At 34.3% G+C, this 19705-nt stretch overlaps 2 protein-coding genes and 1 pseudogene across 2 annotated transcripts; all 3 read right to left on the reverse strand.

The window, feature by feature from the left end:
* Positions 1–5089: 5089 nt before the first annotated feature.
* LOC107797808 (receptor-like protein EIX2) lies at positions 5090–10010 on the reverse strand. The gene is made up of 2 exons (XM_016620729.2): positions 9688–10010; positions 5090–8385 (listed from the first exon to the last, which is right to left on the reverse strand). The coding sequence occupies exon 2, from the start codon at positions 7574–7576 to the stop codon at positions 5420–5422; it is 2157 nt and encodes a 718-aa protein (XP_016476215.2). The 5' UTR covers positions 7577–8385; positions 9688–10010; the 3' UTR covers positions 5090–5419.
* Positions 7692–8428, reverse strand: LOC142166114 (receptor-like protein EIX1). The gene is made up of 2 exons (XM_075224532.1): positions 7838–8428; positions 7692–7706 (listed from the first exon to the last, which is right to left on the reverse strand). Exons 1-2 carry the CDS (start codon positions 8426–8428, stop codon positions 7692–7694), a joined length of 606 nt encoding a protein of 201 aa, XP_075080633.1.
* Positions 10011–17329: 7319 nt separating the features above from the next.
* Positions 17330–19705, reverse strand: part of LOC107798362 (DELLA protein GAI-like) — a 32285-nt pseudogene continuing 29909 nt past the window's right edge.

Here is a 19705-nt window from a genome sequence, read left to right on the forward strand (position 1 = left end):
AGTCTTCTTCTTTTTTCTTAAACTCCGTACCGAGTCAAACTACCTCATTTAATATGAAACGGAGGGAGTATTTCATATGTGTGGATGTTGGTCGGGTGTGAATTTTACATTTTCCAACTGGCCAGGTTTATTAAAATCTTCACTTTTCTTAAAACTATTGGCATTTCTATTTGTTAAGATCTTTTTCTATGGAACTCACGTGCTAACTCGTATCTTGAGTTGATGCGGAATTTTATATAACCATTTGAATCATGCAAGATATATATTATTATGAATTTATGACTATCTATTGAAGTTAATATTAAATCAATATATTAATCTAAGGCAGGGACCTTAGAAAGTGATGTGGCATATCTTATCGATGAGGAAATGCATTTATCTATTTTCTTAGATTTTAGGGATTTTTCTTCTCTTTTCACACAATAAACTCAATTAATAAATCTAAAAGAATAATTTCCTGAAACGGTGCATTATTTTTCTTATGTTACACCTATTGTGTCTCCTCTCTTTCCTCACTATTGTGTACCATTACAATTTTTTTCTGTAACATCTCCTTTTTTCCTACAAGCATCTTTTCAACCTTCTTCTTTATTTTGAATTTCTTTTTCTCCACTTTTTTTGGTCAGGTTTAATTATATCTCACTTTTTGTTAAGACCTACTACAACACTTTTATGTGGTAAGATCTTTTTCCTACAGGCCTCTCACCTCTTTCCTAAATTTTGCAACCTGTTTAAAGTTAAATTTATGCACCAATCTCAAATTACTTGCGCATTCTATGTCATTCAAACTTCGTTTTACTTTAAATTTGAAAAACAAGAAGGGACATCAATAGGCAGTAAAAGCATCAAACAAACAATGGAAACAGAGCGAGTAGATATTATCGTCGAATGCGTTGAGTTTAGTAGAAAAAGAAAGAAGAGGAGTAAGATGCATGACTTTTGATGGAGTAAAAAGATTCGTGTCTTTTGAAGGAAGAGACAGAGCAAAGCCTGCTAACCCATATATTGATACTGAGTTTCATATAATCATTTGAATCATGCAAGATGTATTATTATGGGAAACTTGACACAAAAGGGTAAAGTTTTTGTTAAGATCATTCATTATGAATAGGATGAGAATAGAGAAAAAGAAAGGGAGATGGAGATGCACCGGACTCCGAAATGTATATTGAATGAAGGTGTGTATTATATAGAATAGTAGAACAGATTTATCATTTTTGTTATAAAGCCAAATTAGGAGGAAATTTTTCTTAGTGAGGGAGGAAGTAGCATGTTAGGGAGAGAGAAAGAAGAAAAGAAATGAAAGAGACGATAAATGAAAGGGAAAAAGAAAAGAACTAGAAATGAAAGGGAAAAAGAAAAGAAGAAAGTACGTACATTTCTTTTTCCATTGTTACCTAATCTAAAACTTTTCGATTTTTATCTTCTTCTTCTTTTTCATCTGTTACATTTTTTTCCTGTTGGAATATATACCACAACGGAAGCAATAACAAAATCTTATTCACGTGTAATCTAAACAACTAGCACGTATGGAGATTTTAGGATTACCTCTTGAAGCGTAAACACAACAAATCTAGGTCATTCTCCAGTTCCTCAGTTGAAAACACACTAGCAGATTTCCACAGTCTTCTACTGTGTTACCCAAACAATAACCGAAAATAGAGAATTTTGGGTGGGCAAAATTCTAGTAGAAACCGCAGTCAGAATCATGTAAAAAATGTTCAGCCCTTATATCCATATATATAGCTGCGTTTTTTAGGTCAAAACCGTTTTCAAAACCTGTTAGGTTTCCTTCTCCCACTAAGGGACGGTTTCCACGTTTTCTTTCCCACTAAGTAACAGTTTCCACTATTTTCTATTATTTAGGCACAGTAGGGACCACAGAATTTAATTAACAAGGCTTCCTATTATGATATTAATTTCAAAATTCTGAAACTAATTTCCATCATAATAAATTACGAATTATTCCACTAAAAATTCGTAATTGCACTCCTTAGTTCAATTTCGAAATTCTTCCATAAAACCTTATTTAACTCCCCATGTTAAGATTCAGATACTAATCAATCAAATTAAATTACTGACTATTTAATTTATTGATTATTTCCTTTAGACTTACACTTAACTTATTTCATGTGTCGGATACAAAATCCATCGGCCGGGTTTACACATGAAAACTTATAAGCTTTCATAAAGGAGTATCATCAATCTCAGAATCGAGACATGGATTCCATCAACTAATTATTACTTCGCCAATGTATATCATTGTTATCCAATTTACCAGGCTTATTGACTCGCGAAAGAATCTCGCCTTTTAATAAATCAAAACAACAAGTGACATACACAGCTAATAATAATTATATCAGGATTAAGAGTATAAGTACATTAAATGGACTAGAGAAATTATTTTATAAAGTCAGTATAAAATACTCATCTCTACTTGATCCGTTCAATACATACAAAATGTACTAGCACAAGAAGTTGGAATTAAACCATTCTCATAATCAAGATAAATTATATTTAATCTTGTGCTACAATCATTCCGATGATTTGTCCAATTCCATCATTAGATTGTCAACATTAACTTTTATGTCTTACAAGAACCGATGATTTAATCTTCCGTGTATAAGCTAAACTCTATACACTAAATCATCTATTATGTAAGCAATGGACGCACAAACCAACACATGATCTATTTAAAATGAAACTTTATTGAATTTAAATAAGTAAATAAATAATTGTTCATAAAGAATACTATAACAATACGCATGGATTATAGTATATTCTAACATTTCCTTCTTCTTATTTTTTTTGGTTTACTTTCCATTTCTCTTTTCTTTGTCGTAAATATAGGAAACTTTCAAAAAGGAAAAGAAGGTGTAGAGTGTAGATTTTACATATATATTCCTATGGCCAAAAAACACGTTTATATTTTTGTTCTTCTTCTTCTTTTTTTCCTGATTAGCTTTGTCCGTTTTACCTCCCCTTATTTAAGGAATCCCACTTAAGATCTTTAATTTGTGAAGATTAAGGATCAGACAACCGTGTTTAATTTAGAGGAGTAGGAAATTGATAATTTTTTTTGTGCTCAAATATCTCTAATTAGTTTGGCTATTTTCACCTTCCCTTACCTAAATTCCCCTATTGAAAGCCACTTATGAGTTATGAGGGGCTTTGAATCTGCAAATGCCGTTATTTTTCATCGATGCACTACGCCGGCTTTTGGGGATGCTAGAAGTATCTAATTTGCTATTTCTTTTGGCAGCTTGCTCATATACCATGAGAAACTAACTACTTAGTGCTTTTTATTGATCATATAGGTAATAGTGCTTGACTTTGGGAAGTATACTCTTTATGATGATATATGAAGAGGTATGTCCGTTTGGTCAAAAGGAGTGTTTTAGTTGGATTAGAAGCCAACTATAGTCGAAGATTTAATAGTATGATATGATGAAGTGGAAGAAATAAAGAAAGAAGGGAAAGAGAAAAAAATAAAGAAAATAATTACAGAAATTGCAATTTTACTAACGATGAATGATGAAAACATTAAACAATATACTATGTGTTTTTACTACTAATTGTTGTTTCTTTTACCACAAAAAGATTTGTTACCAAATGGTTGTATATGTAAAGTTATTAAGCATATATCGTTGTAGTCTTATTATCATTCTTTTTGTTGCCTTCAATTTTTTTCGTGAAACTGAGCTATCCGTTAAAATATAAATATATTTTACAAATTCAACTTATAGAATTAAAATTATAAAAGATGTTTGTAATGCTCATTTATTTATCTTTATGACCGCGCAGAGCGCGGCAAATTCACTAGTTTTAAAATAAATGAAGACTTTTTAGTATGTGAGTTTTAAAAAAAAAAATCAATTTTTAGGTTAGACTTTAGTCATCAATTGCTCAAAAGTTTTGAGGTATAATTCAGATATTTAAATCCTAATTCGTTGTTAAATTTTGAAGTATTAGTACTTTCAAAAAGTAAGAAAACTTAATGAAGAATGCTTGGAAAAGTTCTTGAACTGGTTCACTTCGAGTAAATGTTAACTACTTAGACCTTGCTAATTGCTACTATATGATCTCCTAACTCTACAAACGGGCGGGGCGGGTCGGATATAGTTCGGGTCGAAAACGGGTAATGGAAAAACAGATAAATTATCCTACCCGATCCATATTTAATACGGATAAAAAACGGGTTAACCGGCGGATAATATGGGTAACCATATTATTCATGAATTCTTGCATATAATCACTTTTGGGAGAATTTTTAGTCACCCTAACTTGAGGAACCCCCAATTTGAGGATTTACAAATGTAAAATTTAGACTCATTGGTTATCCATTTTCTAAATGGATAATATGGTTCTTATCCATATTTGACTCGTTTTTAAAAAGTTCATTATTCAATCTATTTTTTAGTGGATAATATGGTTGGTTAACTGTTTTCTTTTAACCATTTTGCCACCCCTACACAGAGTCGGGTAAATATTGATACCATTATTGATTGGCTTATTAAGCACCTGTTTGGCCAAACATCTTTTTGGCCAAAAGTATTTGATTTTGGGCCAAAAGTGCTTTCTTTTTCTTTTTTCTTTTTTCTTTTTTGTGTCAAAGGTGTTTCTTTTTGCTCCCAAAGTTAAGATGTTTGACCAAACTTTTCGAAGAAAAAAAATATTTTTGAGTAGAAGTAGAATAAGTTTTTAAGAAGCATGAAAAAGTAGTTTCTCACTAAAAGGACTTTTGAGAAAAATACATTTAGAAGTACATTTTAAAAGGCTGCCGAAACACTAATTGTTGTTCAAAAGTGTTTTTCAAATTAATTAGACAAATACAAACTGCTTCTCACCAAAATTATTTTTTTTAGAAAGCACTTTTCAAAATAAGCCGATTTAGAAGCTTGGCCAAACTGTAAGACAACAAAATGATGTAAGTTTCCGAGGAGTTGTATGCATCTCATGTAGAAAGTAGCAATGCGGAAAATTGAGCTGTGTTTGAGAGTCCTCAAGTGATATGCTGAAATCTTTTCCAGCTGATCTTTTCTGCTCTTTTGAGCAATTCTGGTTGCAGGGATGTTTTTGCCATCTAAAATTTTCTTGCTTAAAGTTGGTGTATCATTGAACTATACAAATTGTACATAAAGATTTGTTCTGTCTTGCTTCATGACTCTACATTTATGAAAGAAGCTAGACTAGTAGAGAGGTTCAAGATAACTAATAAAGATAAGACACTCAACATATGCTTATAAGTAACAGATTGTGGAAAATTAATCCATCAATACAGATTTTCTGATGCAAAGGACCTGGCCTGAAGAACAACTGATCAGCTGCAACAAAACCTGTAAATGTTTGAGGAGAAGAATCTAATCAATAATTAAACAAAATTGACTGATATAGATATAAAAGTTTAGCGATATATTCGCTAGCTCCACATCATCTTCAATCTGTGTAGAGACATTATTATTGTCACAAAGATCCAGTTTGCGAAATTGGTCAACTTCTGAAAGTAAGCATCTCTAAATGATTGCTTGAGGGCTAAAGTAAATATTACTCCCCAAAATCCAAGAATGAAGCCACTTGCCACACATACATAAAACCCAAACGACAGAATCTTGTCATCTTCATCAAGATTGTTGATTTTGCTATGATCAGCAGAAAGGCTTTGAGTATTTCTATCTTCAGGACATTCTGCAAGTGGTGGGCCACAAAGTTCATTGTTTCCTTCATATGATGAAGGATCAAAACTCTGCAATTGAGTGCTTGAAGGAATTTTCCCCGATAAGTTGTTACTCGACAAGTCTAAGACACTTAGGAAATGTAGTTGAGCAAGACTTGTGGGAATTCGACCAGTGAACTGATTTCCAGACAAATCAAGGGACTCTAACTTTTCCATCTTCCCAATTCCTTGTATTACATTTCCTGTTAAATTATTTCTCGAGAGGTTTAGTGAAAGCACTCCATCCAGTTGCGCGATTTCTTCAGGAACATTTCCAGCTAACTCGTTATTAGAAAAATCGATGATCTTCAACAACCCGAGTGTCTTATTGTACACAGATTCACTGCTTTTCCATTGAACTAATGCATCCCCCAAGTATTCTTCAAAATAAGAATAGCCATTGTGACTGTCTCCACCTAATTCAAAAAGGATGCTTGGGGTTGAACTATTATTATTCTGAAGCAAAGATGTGATATTGTTGAGACATCGGGGGATTTCTCCAGATAAGCTGTTCTGAGAAAGATCCAAAATATGGATTTTATTCAGATGACACAAATTTTGAGGTATGCTTCCATTGAACTTGTTGAGTCTCAAACTTAAGACAACCAAGAATGTTAAGTGTGAGCCAATCCATAATGGTATTTCTCCACTTAGCTTATTTCCTCCTACGTCCAAGATTTGCAATATTGCGCAGTTTTTCAAAGAGGTAGGCAGATCACCAGTAAAATTGTTGTTCCGCAACTGTAGAGATTGGATATCCGACAAAGAACCAATGGAACTGGGAATTTTACCATATAGATTGTTGTTAGCTAAATTAAGAATGGCTAGTTCTTCAAATCCCATCAAACAATTGTGAAGTTCTCCTGAAAGTAGGTTATTTGAGAGGTCAATGGTGCGGAACAAAGCGTTGGCTATTTTGCACAGGAAAGAAATTGATCCAACAAACTTGTTTTTGGAAAGGTTCAATGATTCCAAGTTGGATGAGAATGATGGCACTAAACCCGAGAAATTATTCGAACTAAAATCCATTGTCGGGTAATTAGTTTCCTTTACAAACTTGGAAGACAAATCAGGGACCTCTCCACTTATTTGGTTATTGGAAATACTAAAGTGCATCATTTCAGGAGAAAGATCCCAAAACCAGTTAGGTGCTACGCCTGATATACCAGCGAAAGAGATATCAAGATGTGAGTAACTCTTCTGAGTTCGTAGCCACTGTGGGAAATGAGGCCCCATTTTACAATGGGAGAGACCTATAACATCTAATTCAAAAGGAGGAAGCCAATTAAGTCCCAACTGAAAAGAGAAGGAGTTATATGACAAGTCCAACACTCTTAAGCTGGAAAGGTTAGAAAGATGTGACTCTGTGATTGGACCTTCCATGAAATTTGATTCGACCCTCAACATCTCAAGCTTTGAAAGTCGTCCTATACTTTGGGGTAACCTCCCTTTGAATTGGTTATTGTTCAAATGCAACTCTCTTAATGCTGAAAATGCTGTTAAGTTTGGCAAAGGTCCTGTTATTTGATTCAAAGATAAATCGAGGAATTCGATCTTGGAAGTCTGCCCATAGCTTTCTAAGAAAGATCCATTCAGTTGATTCTCTTGCAGGTACAAACTTTTTAAGGATGAAAATCTGGTGATGTCAGGCAATGAACCACTAAAATGATTGTTAGATAAATGCAATTCTTCAAGTGATTTTTCTGCTTTACCAGATAAGCTCAGAAATAATTCAGGAAGTGGTTGGTTCAAGTTATTAGTTGATAAATCAAGGGCTCTTAAGTGACTCAAGTTGCCAAAAGATTTGGGCAATCCACCTTCTAGAATATTTGTAGCAAGGTCAATGAACTCAAGATGTTGCATATACCCAAAGGCTTCAGGGATGCGGCCTGCTAAATGGTTAGAAGAGAGATCTATGGAAGTAAATCTCGTACTCAAGTTGAACAACCACCGAAATGCAGAAGAGGAAAGCCCAGTATCAGCAAGGTTGAGGCTGGAAAGCAAACGGGAAGAGACATTGGATGAGAGATGAGATATTGATATGATTGGCTCGGGGACGTTGCAATGTTCCAAATTCAATTGTTCTAAAGAAGGGGACTTAATTATTTGTTGCAACCAATTGACTGTTTCAATATGAACCCCAGAAAGGTCAAGGTCAAGTAAAAAAACAAGACGAGGAAGCCACTCAAGGTTCTTCACTACTAGACGGGAGTTCAGGCTAAGGTCAAGAATCTGCAAATGGGTAAGTTTCCCAAGAGCGTGAGGAATTTCACCTGACAAGTTAGCATACTCAAGAAAAAGATATTCCAGTCTTGGAAAAGAACCAATGAAATTCGGTATTCGACTTGTACCAAAATTATTGTAACTAAGGTCTAGGTGCTTCAGATGTTGCAATTCAAGCAATGAAGGAGTAATGTTACCTCTCAAATGTTGACTATAGGACGGAGCAGGAATATCAAGAACCACAACATGACCTGTTATATTGCTACACTGCACACCTTTCCAACCACAGCATTCTTCTTTCTCTTCTTCTCTCCCCCATGACGAGAGGATACCGTAGTTATCTATCAGACCTTGCTTGAACTTGAGAAGAGCTTCCCTCTCCCTCTCAATGCACAAAGTAGTACGACCATCCCCTCCTGAACTTGTTCCAATAACAAGTCCTATGAACACTGAAAATGCAATATTGAGAAATAAAAATATCTCACTTTTCATCTTTTTCGCAAAGTCAATCAAGTTGCAGAAGATATATCGGAAAAAAAGCAATATACTAGTAATTTAAGATTGCTTTAAATTGTTTCCTCAGAAATAACCATTAAATAGACCTTGGTGTCTAAGGAAAAAAAAAACACAAGGTTAGACTTGGTCTTGGTACACAAGTTCTAGGAAAATCCATATCTGTTAAGCATTCCATCTAGTAATAGTGAGACAATGACATCATTTTGGTAACTCAATGATCGTTCACTAATCTTTTTTTTAACTTTTCGTTTGTGGAATACTGATTAAAGTAATCGTGAGACAGCATCTTTCTGTTTAGAAAACTTGCCCATTTTGAACACATCAGTCAACTTTGGCAGCGTAAAATATATAAATTTAAATTGAGGGATTTAGAAATAACAAAATAGAAATTCAGGGAATCATGAGCAACAATAGTACTCCTTATGTCCCAATTTATGTGTCATACTTTCCTTTTTAGTTTTTCTAATATAGAATATCATATTTATTTAGAAACAATTCAACTTTAAGTTTTCCCAAAATTCTTTCTTTCTTTATTAATTTTCGTGCTCAGTCAACACTACACATAAATTGGGACGAAGGGAGTAATTTTTTCCATTTAGGTCATGAATTGAACCGTAAGTGACTTCGGTCGTTTCCCATGTTGTAGGTCACGAGCAGTTTGATCACAGAAGTCAACCTTGGTAACACAAATTTAAACAAAAGAAACAGAGGACAATAAGCTACAATAATACTTCGAAATATACTTTTTTAGTACTTGGATGTGGAATAATCAAACCATTTTGTGCCTTCCGTTGGATATAAACAATTCCTTTAGACTGAACTTAATTTTCACCATTTTTAAATATGATCTAAGTTAGATGTATTTTGTTTCTACTTTTGAAACAAAAATTTAACTATTAACTTCAAAGAGAATTTTATCATTTACATCAGATGCAAAAATTAGATTACTTATTAAAGAGGAATATTATCATGTACTGAATAAAATACTTGAAACGGTTAGCTTTTGCTTTTGCGAGGAAACAAATTAACAGATGCACAATTATTTCAACGAGCTGTACAAGAAATTACAGTGCAAACCTATTTATAGAGTCAGATCCCATAAATATACTAACTAAGATTAACGGCCTATAGTAAGCATGAATTATTACCTGAAAAATATAGTAAATAGATTATAGCAATTATACTGTAAATAACGAAAGTTAAACTGTAAATATAAGTTGAATCTGTTAACTCACAGGGATGACCGTTGGATCAAAAGTCCTTTGAAACCATGATCACCGCCAGAGTCAACGGCGAGCCTTGCCAACTCTATCACCGGCGGCAAACAAATCAGCGACGAGGCCTTGGTTGGTACGGCGGATTCTGGCGGGTGGCGGAGGCGGAGGAACGGAGTTTGAGGTTGCGGCGAAAGAGAGGAAGAATAAGCCGAATGTGAGAATGGATGCGGGCTTATAAATCGTATTGAAAGAATGCACCTTCTAAAATTCATTTACGGAATGTACTTAAAAACGGGTCTGCATAATGCGACTTGTAAAGAATTATGGGACTGCGACCTACGAAGTCCTATACTATAAATGTGAATAACCAGCTCATGGTAGCAATATTTCTGGAATTTCATAATTTATATACTTGAGGATATTATACTTTCTAGCTGTTATGAAATAAAGACTATAAAGTAAAGACAAGTATAGAGAGAAACTGATATATTATTCGAATTCAAACTGATGTACATAATGAACTGAAATCTCTTCTATTTATAGAAGAAAGGAAGCTGCTCTGTAAGCTGCTACTACAAGCTGCTGTGTAAGCTGCTACTACAAGCTGCAGTGTAAGCTACTATAAGCTGCTGTGTAAGCTGCTACTACAAGCTGCTGTGTAAGCTGCTGCTGTACCAGATATGGATAATCTTCTACTGAGAGCAATATTTATCCATAACGGAGTACTGAATGGATAAGCTTATTATACCCGGTATGAATAATCTTCTACCGGGGGTAATGTTTATCCATAACTGGTTACTGAAAAGATAAGCTTATTATACCCGGTATGGATAATCTTCTACCGGGGGTAATGTTTATCCATAACTGGGTACTGAAAAGATAAGCTTATTATACCCGGTATGGATAAACTTCTACTGGGGGTAATGTTTATCCATAACCGGGTACCGAAGTGATAAGCTTCTTCAGGAAGCTTATTTCCAATATAATACTAAATAGATAAACATATTTACTGTGGAGTCCCATACGGATAAGCTTCTTCAGGAAGCTTATTTACAACGGAGTATTAAATGAACATCCATAATATAATATATTTATAACACTAGCTTTATTTCTTGTACACTTAATAAGTTTGTCGGAAGTGTGGGGTCCATCTCAACTTTCCATGCCACTTGTTACTGCAGCATTTTAAAACTGCCACTTACCGTCTAAGTGGGCCCCCCCTTCCAATTCACCCTTACTACAATATTTTAGCTCTCTATTTGTTCCATGAATTAGGGGTGGGCAAAAAAACCGAAAAATCGAATTCCGAACCGAACCAAATTAATTTGGTATTTCGGTTTCGATTTTTTCGGTATTTCGGTCTAATTTGGTACGTGAATTTCGGTATTTCGGTTCGGTTTTCGGTTTTATAAGTGAATTATTTCGGTATACCGAAATACCAAAATTTGCTAATATATTATACAGCCCAAACCCCAAAGCCCCCAACCCAATTATGAATTACCTATTTTATTTGATTTTGGGCCACAGCCCACACCCAGGCCCAGCTGCGCCCCAAACCCAATTACCCAACTCCCAACACTCAGACTCTCAGACTCATCGAGAATTTGAGTTCGACATAGGGTATTAGCATTAGGGTTTGCTTACTGCTTCAGTTCAGCCTTCGCGGTAGGGGTGGTCCGTGGGCGTTCGCGGTGCTTAGGACTTAGGAGATATCATCGAGAACGAGAAGAAGAAGACGAGAATCGACTGCGACTCTAGGATATCAGTGTGCGAGTCGAGTTACGACTAGTCGACATTCGAGCTCGAGTCTCATCTCATCTTCACCGGTTAACTTCACTACTTTTGTAAGTTTTGTAAGTCTCATCTCATTCTCATGATCTCATATATAGTTATTTGCATCTTCGATTCAGACTAGTTTGGAATTGAGGTCTAGTTGATGATTGCCTGATTGTTGGGTTGAGATTTTTAAATTGGCTTAGTTTGTGAATTAGTGACTTGAAAAGGTTGATGTTTATTCTTATTTTTGAAAAAAAAAAGAAAAAGAAAAAGGGTCAGATAACTAGTTTGGAATTGATGCATACTTGACATGATTGATTGATTTTTAGGCTGATACTTTTGAATGGCTTAGTTGTGGATTAGTGATGTGAATGGACTATGGAGTGGAATGGATACAAAGGATTCATATAGCAGAGCTCAACTAGTTTGGTTTGAGATGCAGTTAATTGATTCTTACTGAAAAATGTTACCTTTCTTATCTTGTATCTGAAGAAAAATCGGACTCGAACAGAGTGAAAATATATAAGGATTTGTGTTTTCTGTCCTAACTAGTTTGGAATTGTGAATAGTTGATGATTGATTGATTGATGGGGTGAGACTTCTGAATTAGCTTAGCTTATGAATTAGAGATCTGAATAGAGTGGAACGGATACAGGGAATTCATAGTTGATTGGTTTGGTTCAATTGTTTGAATTAACTTGCTTTGGGAAAAAATTCACAAATGGGATAGCTTTAGTAAACCCAATTTGGATCTGGTTCATTTTCTTGTTATCAGAATTTATTTTTTAATTCTGTGAATTTGTTGATAACACCAATTGCTAAGTGAACAATGGAAGTGGTGGATAAGAGTTTTATGTGATATGCAGTAGAATTGGTAATTGAACTCAGGCGATTTCTCAAATATGTGATCTGGAGTTGTGTGTTGAATCATCAGTGACAATGCCCCTATTTTTATGATTTGAGATAGATATATGGCAGTACACTTTTGTATGAGTTATGCTTTTGCTTGATTATGTTTATTATAGTGTTTGTTATACACTTTTTCTTCTTAACTGCATATCCGCAGATGATGGAGTTAAGCAAGTCAATCCGGGAATTAAAGATTATTCTTTACGGGAATGGCGAATCCGAGCCTCTCGCTGAGGCTTGTGCTCAGTTGACTCAAGAATTCTTCAGAGAGAACACACTCCGGCTGATAATTACTTGTCTTCCCAATTTGAATTTAGAGGTAATTTGACGTCTTCTAAGAGTTCTATTACATGTTATTTGATCAATTGGAATTAGGTTTTCACTTCTGTTAAGCCTGTGACTCTTTTGAAATCTTGTTTTTGTCTGCTCCTTAATTTTTTATAACAAAATGATGTTTCTAATTCACAGACCCGCAAAGATGCTACTCAAGTAGTAGCAAATCTGCAGAGGCAGCAGGTTCAGTCCCGGCTGATTGCTTGTGATTACTTGGAAGCAAACATTGATTTGATGGACATATTAATATTAGGGGAAGCTACAGTCGACACCATGTTCAAAATGTGGTGGCTTTGTCCTACATTGTCAAATGCTTCTGCAAGTTTGTTGTCTACAGACTGCAGTTTGGACTGCAGTTTAGCATCTGCAGACTGTAGTTGTGCAAGTTAGCATCTGCAGTTTAACTGTTTAACAATTTTAAGTTCAGCTGCCATGTGTTTAAGTTTGGACTGTGTTTTTAACTTTTTACTGCACTGTCAGTGTTAAGTGTTAACTATTAAGTTGATTGCCAGATCTGGCGTGCAAGTTTGCATCTGCAGTTGCCAGATTGTGAAATTGTTGTCTGCAGAATGATATGCTATTCTTGTTTCAGGCTTTCAGCCATGAAACTGTGTTTAAGTTTGGACAACAAATCTTGTTTCAGGCTTTCAGCAGAATGATATGCAGTTTGGACTGTGTTAACTGTTAAGTGTTTAACTGTGTTTAAGTTGTTTAATATAGTTGTGTAATGTGCATTGTGCAGTTGGCAGTTGTGCAATTGCAGATGTTATTCTGCAACTGCAGATGTTATTCTTGTGCAGTAATATAGTTGTGCAACTGCAGATGTTATTCTTGTTTCAGGCTTTCAGCCATGTGCAGTTGTGCACGTTCACGTTGTGGACCTGTGGTTGTGCAGTTGTTTTACAGTTTTAGAATGAAAATTATAGTGTCAAATTAGAGTGAAAATTACAGTGTTGGTGTTTCAGGCTTTCAGCCATGTGCACGTAAGCACGTTCTTGTTAACTTATTATAGTGTTATATATCGAAAAACATTCTTTTAGAGTGAATTTCAAATTTTCAATTGTGATGTGCATGTCCACTGTTAGCACTTAGCACTTAGCAGTAGCACTTAGCAAGTTAGCCTTGATTGTTCATTGATTGTTAAAAACCGAAACCGTACCGAACCAAAATAAGAAATATCGAACCGTACCGAAATAATTTGGTACGGTATTTGGTATACACAATCGATAAACCGAATACCGAAATACCGAACCGAAATACCGAACGTCCACCCCTACCATGAATTGGCTATGGTATCTTTTTTATTTTTCACATTTAATATTTTGTACAAAGCTTTATTCTTTAACAAAAATATTCAAAAAATCCATACTAAATAAAATAAAATAAAGGACTACATTTAATGCTCGATTATACACGCTTACATCTTACTTTTTAGATTATAGAATTAGACTTCTGCTAATGGATTTATCTTCTCCCTTATGTGTAGGAGTAAAATATTCTGAATATTCCAAGAAAAGATTAGAACTATGCAAAAATAATTCCATGGGCTAATAACTGTACTTTATATGTTGTTAATCTCATAAATCTCACACAAAAAATATACTTTTATTTGATTTGTATTAAATTAAATTGTATATTTAATATTTGTACAAATAATTAGTTGGACAAATGTGCTCTTCTCATCATTTTATACGTTGAATTGTAAATATATGTTTAAAGTTCTTTCTTAAACGTAAATTTCTTCTCATCAATAAAATTTTAAGTATTTTTTCCCTATCAAGTAATAGTAGTATAAATTTTCATAATCAATAATTGAAGCTAAAATTGTCCAACTTTAGTATATGCATATCTATAATCTTATAAAAGTAACATTAAAATCTTTCTTTGAGTAAACAATTTTTCTGAGTAAAATAGAAACAAAAAAATAAGTCATCTTCTTCTACTTATTTCACATGTAAATAGTTTTAATTGGGTTATATCCCCTTCCCTAAATGTCATTTTATTAAGCTAAATATATTTGTCCAAAATAAATGTTGCTTCGGAAAATTAAAACGATATTAGCTATGATTTTCCAATTATATTTTCGGTCTACTAAATTACATACAGAGTATAATGAGTAATTTGACTATGATATAAATATAACTTAATCAAATAAATCTTATAATTATTGTTTTATATGATTTTTTTAATTAGCATAAAAAAAATTTAAAACGATATTTATTTTAGACATGAAGTACTATTAAATGTGAATCTAGTTATAGTTATGTTAGATAATATGACATTGCAACAAAAGAAGATTGCAATGCTTATAAGTTATACGAAAATTTTATTACTCCGGCTAATTCGCACAACATGATCATGAAAACAAGCTCCTTTCAAATTTTAATTTTCAAGGTATGTTGAGACCAATAAAATTACGATTTTTAATGACTCTAGGTGATTTAAATAATTTTAGTATCTTTGAAGATGAACTCGGTCTAATTCTACCATACACATATTTATGACTCCAATATTTAGATAATAATGTTATTGGGCCCATGCATTGCATGGGCTATCCCTCACTAGTACAACTTATAAATCGCATTTGAAATCGAGACTTGCGTATCATTTGATAAATGCAGCTTATAATTCCGATTTGATGAAAACGGATTTTTGATTAATAGTACGATTTATTTGTTCAAAAGGTCCAAAGTAGTCCCTTAAGCTTCAGCTTTGTATTAAAATCATCCTTTATGTTTAACCTAGAGAACTAATACTCCCCCTAACTATTCAAAATAGGTGCACATGGAGTCCAAGGCTAACTGAAGTGCTAAAATCTAAAATCGGAACACTAAAAATCGGCGTAAAACCGAGCAAAATTTGTCGGTAATGATCAATAACCGTCCAAAACGCGACCATTTACATGTGGTCGGTATTTTAAAGGTCGGTAGAGTACACCGACCAAAGTCGGTCGAAAATTACCGACCAACTTTAGTCGGTATGCTCTACACGACCATCTGACAATTTAATTGAATTACCGACTGATATTGGTCGGAATGTTATTTTAATAATTTAATTTTACCGACCAACATTGGTCGGTATTCTAAATTTAATAATTTTATTTACCGACCAAATTTGGTCGGTAATGAAAAATAAATTAATTTATAATATTTCATATACCGGCCAATATTGGTCGGTACTAGAAAATTTATATTTTTTATAAATATTTAAATTTAATAATACCGACCGATGTTGGTCGGTAATCTGGATATGACAGCCAACTTACCTACCAAAGTTGGTCGGTAATGTTGAATTTCTGGGAATTCAATGCGTATTAATAGACCAAAGTTGGTCGGTATTTTGCAATTTAAAATTTTATTTTTAATTAGTTACCGACCAAGGTCGGTCGATTTTTTAGGATTAATTTTGGGCAGAAAATGTCTGTTTTGGTAGCTACACCACCTGCCAAATACAAGCAACATACCAATACCCCCAATTCACCACAAACAACCCCTAATTCACCACAGATCCAACCAAACATCCAAATAATGTTCTAAAACTAACAAAGTTCAATAAAATATCACAATTCAAAACCAAGCAAAAACTAAGTAATTACAACAAGTTCAAAATTGTTCAATCTAATTCAAAACTAGTTCTATTAGTCTAGTTCAAAGTATATCAAAGTATTGGTCAAGGGGTATTTTCTACAATATCATCACCATCTGATGAACTGTCACCTACAAGATGGTATAGAGAACGGTCTTATGGAGGACGGGAAGAACGATCACGGGAAGGACTGGAGGAATGATCACGTGGAGGACGGGAGAAACGATCACGGGGAGGTCGAGCCTCTGGAGAGGACTCACGAGACCGAGGCAACAATAAGCTCCAGTAAAAAAGAGAGTTCTGGTCTCAGCTTGCATACCAAGAAATTGAGCATCTCTAAGCCTTTCTCTTTCCTTGTCCACTTCTAGCTCAGATGTAAGCCTTTTCACTGTCTCATGCATAGCCAAGAGGCTCTCCCTATTAAGTGTCTCTCCGTGTGAGGAAGTCACTATTCCTTGCATTCTACACTTGTAGCGATGAATTCTTTTCTCAGGAAACCCGTATAACTTTCCCTTTTTTGGACCGCCAACAACCTCCAACCATATTCTTTCAGCATCCTCATTTGAAGGTTGGGTTGGCTCACCCGATTCACCAGTTGGCTGACTACGAATGAAGTCCTCCACGTTACTTTGGTAGCGACCCTACGTTATATTAAATTAAATTAGTATATAAAAAATCTTATAAAAATAAATTATAACACTTAAGGAAAATTAAAATCTTACATATGTAGTCTCTGCACGGTCCTCGACTCATCTATCTGCATCCCCCTCTTTCTTCTTCTTTAAAATATGCGTCTCCTTGAATAGCTCATCATGATGCATTGGATGCCCATACTTCTTTTCATGAAAACAAATTAATTTGGTTAATAAATAGAATTGATATACTTAGAAAAGTAAAGACGTAACAATTTAAGCAATTACCAATCTTCTTCTTATTGTCCCAATACTGATAGCACCCCAGTGTGTAAATAGTCTCCCTTCTTGGATGAGCGAGCTTTCTTCCCTAGTTCGCTATTCTGTAAGAATTGCTCGGCCTGCCATTGCCTTAAGAAATCATCTCATAAATGCTGCAGACACCAGTCATGACTCTTGTTCTTCTTTCTACCATCCGAGAAATGACCCGCCAATCTCTTGCGGGCTTTAAAATAAAAATTTACAGCCACTTCCTCGCTATAGTGGTCTTCCCATACACACTTACTCTGCATTTTAAAAGTTAAATATTAGATGGAAATATCATAAGTATAAATTATTAAACTACTTAAAAGAATAATTATACCTTAAACTGGTTGAAAATTTGCTCCTTCAACGAGTATAAAAAATTACTCCAAGTTGCATAGGGGCTATCATAAAGCTTTTTTATCGCATTGGTGATTATCTTCGTAGTCTGCTTACCCAACCTGAACCTGCAATTTAACAATAAAAACACATGAGAATATTAGTAAAAATATTATAAAACAATAAATGCAAAAATAACAAATAACTCTTACCCGTTACCCTCAGGGGCTATGATGATCCTGCCAGAGCGATCATAATGCAGTACCTCTGGATCATCATCCTCAGCATGTGTATCAGAGGCATGTATAGACGGTGTAGATGGGGGCTCAGAGCTACGGTCTCACAGGCAAAGCAATAAGGACAAGCTAGCTTCCCAGGAGCCATCCACCTAGACAACAGTCCATACGTTGGAAAATCGTTATTAGTCCATATTAAATTAGCACGCAAGTTGAAATTCTGCTTGGTTGATATGTCATATGTTTCAACACCATCATACCACAACTGTTTTTGCTCATCAATCAAAGGTTGTAAATATACATCAATCAAACTTTTTGGATTACGTGGACCAGGAATAATATAATTTATATATATATATATATATATATATATATATATATATATATATAGAGAGAGAGAGAGAGAGAGAGACTAGTCATACACAACTCAAGTGGTAGATTATAAGGTGTAAGAAAGACAGGCAAGCATGAATATGGTGTCGCAGATATAGAAAAAGGTGTGAAGCCATTTGCACACAAACCTAACCAAATGTTCCTTGGTTCACTAGCATAATCTGGATATGTCCTATCAAAGTGCTTCTAAGCTTCTCCATCTAAAGGATGACACATAACACCAGGTGGTCTTCTATTTTCAAAGTGTCATCTCATATGAGGAGCATAACTCATCGACGCATATAACCTCTTTAATCTAGGTATAAGAGGAAAATAATGCATCACCTTCACAACAACCATATTCTCGCCGGAAAGCCTCTTGAAACGAGAATTTTCACAAAATTTACAACTTTCTAAATTTGGATCATCTTTATCATATAACATACAACCATCTTTACAACAATTAATTCTCATCGACAACAGTCCTAACTTAGAAACCAATCTCTTTGCCTTATGGAAATCACCAGGTAAGTTGATAGTTGGATCAACTATTTCACTCATAAGGTCAATGAAAGAGCCCATGGCCGCTTGAGAAATATTCCAATCATATTTGATACTTAGTAATCTAACCGCAACAGACAGCTCAGAGTGCGGACTTCCTTCACGTAGTAGACGGCTAGCTTCCTCTAACTGTTCATAAAAATGTTTTGCATCATTATTATGAGTTTGTTCAACATTTTCATTGGCCTCAACCCCGGAGTGCATACCAAAAGCATCCACAACCATATCATGAATTCTAGAATCTTGATTTCTATTCTCCACCGACCGACTACTTTCACCAACAACCATGTTATGAAATATTCCAGGGCTATCATCGATCTCTCCATGATTAGTTCACACAAAGTAATTCTCTGTAAACCCCTTCCTATAAAGATGAAGCTTAACTTCCTCTTGTTTTTTAAACTTCACATAATCGCACTTGACACAAGGGCACCTGATTACTCATTCAATTTGGTATGGTGAAAGTGACATTGTATGTCTAACAAAGTCATCAATCCCTTCTAAAAATCCTCCCTCAATCCCCGCCGATTAGGATAATTCCTATTGTACATCCAAATACGATGTTCCATCTATACAAATAAAACAAAATAAATTGAGATATTTCCATAAGTATTAGAACTACTTAATTTATTCTATAATTATATTTTAATTAAATTATTTTTAGTTAATTAAGATAATTAATTTTTACTAATTATACCAAAATTAAATTATGGTAAACATAATTAATTATGATTCATTCAATTTAAACATAAGCTATAAGTTCAATTCATACCTAAAAGTTTTACCACTTATCCCTACAAGTTCAATTCATATCCAAAAAGTTCAACCATTACCCCTAAAAGTTTAATTCATATCCTAAAAGTTCAACCTATACCCTAAACAATTCAATTAATACCCTAAACAATTCAATTAACCTCACAAAACATAAGCTTTGTCCAAAAAGTTCAACACTTACCCCTAAAAATTCAATTCATAACCTAAAAGTTCAAT

This window comes from Nicotiana tabacum, chromosome 11 (assembly GCF_000715075.1).
Source record: "Nicotiana tabacum cultivar K326 chromosome 11, ASM71507v2, whole genome shotgun sequence".
Taxonomy (NCBI): Eukaryota; Viridiplantae; Streptophyta; class Magnoliopsida; order Solanales; family Solanaceae; genus Nicotiana; species Nicotiana tabacum.

Coding starts and splice junctions, on each gene's coding strand:
- LOC142166114 (XM_075224532.1), bottom strand. CDS start 8,428: ATGAAAAGTGAGATATTTTTATTTCTCAATATTGCATTTTCAGTGTTC.
- LOC107797808 (XM_016620729.2), bottom strand. CDS start 7,576: ATGCAACATCTTGAGTTCATTGACCTTGCTACAAATATTCTAGAAGGT.